The sequence below is a fragment of the Penaeus vannamei genome, chromosome 18, assembly GCF_042767895.1.
Source record: "Penaeus vannamei isolate JL-2024 chromosome 18, ASM4276789v1, whole genome shotgun sequence".
Taxonomy (NCBI): Eukaryota; Metazoa; Arthropoda; class Malacostraca; order Decapoda; family Penaeidae; genus Penaeus; species Penaeus vannamei.
This window is the reverse complement of record NC_091566.1, coordinates 39,167,108-39,172,107: the sequence shown is the minus strand read 5'-3', so window position 1 is coordinate 39,172,107 and position 5,000 is coordinate 39,167,108. Positions and strand designations below refer to the sequence as shown.

The window sequence follows — 5,000 nt, the reverse complement described above, 5'->3', positions numbered from 1 at the left end:
GTTCCCCGTGTGTCCCTGGGGCTCCCTGGGGTTTGGTGGGGTTTCCCGTGTGTTCCTGGGGCTCCCTGGGGTTTGGTGGGGTTCCCCGTGTGTCCCTAGGGCTCCCTGGGGTTTGGTGGGGTTCCCCGTGTGTCCCTGGGGTTCCTGTCGGCGTAACGTGGTGTACGGAGAAGAAAGGGAAATGCTGATGAAGTGGGTGGAGGCCGATGTTGAAATTCGTGGAAGGAAATTTGTGATTCTCTCTAAGAGCTACTTGGCGTGGCAGTACTTACCTCTACGTGATTGTAATTATCTTTCTTTTTGCCGTCTTAATAGATAACCCAAAAAAACATGCACAGCAAAAAAAAAGTCCAGGGTCACTACGGTGACTTTGTCAACATTGAACATATTAGGTGTTTCATGTCATGAATACTCTCAAAGCAAAGCTATCTTGCCCTATGCCACTTCTTTCTTGCGTTAACAAAACACGTAGTGAAATCCCTTTTTCCCAAAGGGTACGAAAGGTTGATATGATGAAAAGCAAATAATTTTTCTTCCTTCTCTTCCCTAACGTGTTCGATACTCCTTGAGACAATTGCGAAAGATCTCCCAACTTCCCAGGTTCAATTACATCCTTAACTATCTTTTTCGATATGCAGGCAGTGATATTCCCGACCTATGAGATAAGAAGAGCGATGCAATCTCCCCTCACTGAAGATACGGTTGTTATCTGTTATCTGTGTCTCGGGACTGGTGCAGCCGCTGTACTCCTGAACCCTAACGTTAGTATTAGAGCTTCTCGTCAACCGCTTATCACTGTCTATGGACTGGGCGACCTATGCTTAGCGATAAGGCGCTATCTATGGCAATCCTGATCTTGACCAACATTTCAGATATGGTGATGTTCACCCTTAGAGCGAATAGCCTCCGCGACTCACCTTCTCTAAATTCGAAGTGCCAGACGTAGACTCTGGTCCTTGGCCGTGTGTGCACGTTCGGCGTCCTTACATTTCGTAACGGTAAGTCTTCGTTCTGGTTACACGAGTTCGTTGTGAGAATGAATCTTTTCACAAGTTTATGTTTATAAAAGTTTATATAAGAGGTTCACGTCCCGATACTTATTTCTCCATATTACATAATTGTATGTAATATACATATGTGAGGTACATATCTTGCTTTGTGACAGACCGAGATCTGACTGTTTCTTCTTCGTATAAAATTTAACATGGTCGTGTCACGTATACAGTACGGTTGTTGATAATTGTTATCATCATCATTATCATCATCTTTATCATGAGAATTATAATCGTCATCAACAGCATTATCATCATTATTCTCATTACTGCTTTTATCATTATTACTATAATTGATATAGACGATTGTTATTATGACTATTACTTTTGTTGCCATTCTTATCGTTACTATTTTTAATGTTATTTTTATAATAATCAATATTTTCCGTTATAGTTATCATTACTACTACCATTGTTTTTTATTATCTTTATCATCATTATTATTGGTATGAATACCATCATTGTTATTATGATAGTATTATGGTCATCGTTAATATCATTATTATCATTATTGTGATTATCATTATGATTGTTATCTTTATCATTATTGATATTGTTATAATTATTATGCTCGTTATTATTTGAATGATGATATCATTGTTATCATTGTTGCTGTTGCCATTATTATTATGATCATCATTATGATTATCATAATTCTTATTATCATAAAATATTATTATTGTCATAATTATTATCATCATTTATATCGTAGTCATGATGATAGGTATTGTTGTTGTAATTATTATTGTTATTATTATTATCGTCGTTGTTATCACTATGATTATTATCATCATTTTTCTTTTTTATTCTCATTCCCGTTATTACTATTAGTAGTAGTGCTACTATTATTATCATTATCATTATCATCATAATTGTTATTATTATTATTATTATTTTTATTATTATTATTATTATTATCATTATTGTTGTTGTTGTTAATGTTATCATTATCCTTTATATCATTATTATTGCTATTGATATTATTATCCTTGTTACTATGGTTATTATTATATTATAATTATGATTACCATTATCATTATAATCACTACTATTATTATAACTATTATTATCATTATAATTATTATTACTATAATTTTCATTATTATTACTATAATTTTCATTATTATTACTATAATTTTCATTATTATTACAATAATATTAATTGTTATTATTATCATTATTTTCATCATCTTTTTTATCACTATTATTATCATTATTATTATTCTAATTACTATTGTTATCATTATCATTATTATCATCATTATTACCATTATCGTTATCATATTATTATCATTATTGTTGCTGTTATTGTTATTGTTATCATTGTTATTATGATCATCATAGTTATCACTATTATCTTCATTACTACTACTACTACTACTATTATTATGGTCATTATCATCGCAGTTCTACTTATTATATTCATTGTTTTTGTCAGCAATTTTGTCATCAATTATCATTATCATTTATGTTATTATCATTATTATCATCATTATTATTATTATCATTATTGCTTTTGTCATTACTATTATTATCAATATCCTATTATTATTAACTTTATATTTATGATAATCATTATTGTGATCATTGTTGTTCTTATTCTTAATGCTATTGCTGTTATTATTATCATAATTCTTCTGTGTTCTTTTGTCTGTAGGTTCTTAAAAATCCAGATTTGCAAGTGAGCTTTATTGATGCAAAAGATGGTACAAAAGGGCAGGTGCGAAGACACAACAGATGCAACCTGGTCTCCTCGGGCTCGGCTGTCTTGCTCTCTGATTGGCTGAGGGGGTTGCAATGTCTGAGGGACCATGACTCTAAGACAGGACTCTGGAATGCAGGGCTTATAAATGAAACTAGATACATTCAGACATGGATATAGATAACATACATACATTGCAATATTATAGAATGTAACAATATTAAGTAACTAATAAGCAATACATTTAGCAGATCACTTATTGTCATTATTGTTACTATTATTATTATCATTATTATCCTTATTCTCATTATCATTATTATTATCGTGTGTGGTTGTAGTAGTTGTTTTAGTATTACTACTATTATCTTTATCGTTATTATTACTTATTATTATTTTCATTATTGTTGTTATCATTTTTATTGTTATTGTTATTATTACTAATTATTCTCATTATTATTATTATTATCATTATTATTATTATTATTATTATTATCATTATTATTATTATTCTCATTATCATTGGTCTTATCATTATTATTATCATTATTATTATTATTATCATTATCATTGGTCTTATCATTATTAATGTTGTCATTATTATTGTTATAATCATTACTATTATCATTACTATTACAGTCATTATCTATATCATCATTATTATTATTATCAATGTTATTGTTATCATAATTGTTATCATTATTTTTACCTTCATTACTATTGCTATCATTATTCATTAATGCTATTTCTAATAGCATTAATGTTCATGCGTCTTTACTATTTCACTTATTATAATTGTTATTATTGCTGTCATTTTTTATTATTATTGTTTATAATTATTACGGACATCACTTCAACTATTATGACTAACGCTTACTAACTTTTATCAACTATTTCTAACCTTAATATTACTATCATCACTATCATTACTTTCATTACTGCTTTATCCTTATATTTGTTATTTTCATTATCATTATATTTGCATTGTCATTGCATTTGTTACTACCATAGTTACTCTCATTATTGCACTTGCAGTTATTGTTATTGTTATCATTACAATAATAATGACAATTATCATTGTCATTATCATAATAAGTATCTTGTTATCATTATCATCATCATTATTATTTTTTGTCATCGTTTCCTTGTTTATTATCATTGTGATTGCTGTGATGATAATGTTTTTAATAATAGTAATAATGAATATACATTTTTTTAAATCTTTATTTTGTAATGATTATTGTTGTTATTATCATTATTATCATCATTGTCATCATCAGTATTACTATCAATATTATCATCATTCTTATCTAATTATCATCATTATCATAATCATTATCAATATCATTATCAATATCATTATTATTTTCCTCATCAATATCATTATCATTATATTCATTATCGTTTGTATTTTTATTGGTATTATCATTATTACAATCTTTACAATTATTAGTATCCTCAATATTATATCATTATTATTTCATCATTATCATGGTTGCCACCAATATCATCACTATTTTGACTGATAATAATAGTTCTATTATCTTCAGTATTAGCAGTATTTTACCCCATTATCATTACTAATACATTATCATTACATTGCATTATGACTTTATTATAACTAATTACTACTTCATTATTACATTATTTCACACACACACACACACACACACACACACACACACATATATATATACATACATATATATATATATATATATATATATATATATATATATATATATATATATATATATATATATATATATACTCCATACATACATACATACATATATATATATATATATATATATATATATATATATATATATATATATATATATATATATATATATATATATATATATGTGTGTGTATACACTCACATACATGCATACATACATACATACATACATACATACATACATACATATATATATATATATATATATATATATATATATATATATATATATATATATATACATATACATATACATACATTTTGCCCTGTGTGGTCCCACAATGGTTTTTGTTTGTGGACCTGCTTATTATCCAGTCATGCAAGTGTTAAAAAGTGTTGGCACAAGGACACAGCCTTGCCTCACTCCTGAACTAACAGGAAAAAAATATTACCTGACAGGCCACCACCACACTTTACAGCATTTTCAGTACCAGCATTTAGGCTTGCCATTAAACCAATAACCCGGATCGAAATTCCCCTCAGGATCTCCCAGAGCGATTCATGA

The 5,000-nt window shown here is 28.1% G+C and overlaps 2 protein-coding genes across 2 annotated transcripts in view; one reads left to right on the top strand and one right to left on the bottom strand.

Moving 5' to 3' along the window:
* The window catches only part of LOC138864835 (basic salivary proline-rich protein 2-like), a 1,812-nt gene extending 1,425 nt beyond the window's left edge, over positions 1–387 (bottom strand). The window contains exons 1-2 of the mRNA XM_070133444.1: positions 364–387; positions 1–144 (exon numbers count right to left, since the gene is read on the bottom strand). The exon at positions 1–144 is cut by the window's left edge and continues 1,425 nt beyond it. Of these exons, the coding sequence (XP_069989545.1) occupies positions 1–144; positions 364–387 (168 nt within the window). The remainder of the gene's footprint in view (positions 145–363) is intronic.
* Positions 388–740: 353 nt separating this feature from the next.
* The window catches only part of LOC113827653 (probable cytochrome P450 301a1, mitochondrial), a gene marked incomplete at its 3' end in the record, with an annotated part of 7,798 nt that continues 3,538 nt past the window's right edge, over positions 741–5,000 (top strand). The window contains 1 exon segment of the mRNA XM_070133305.1: positions 741–998.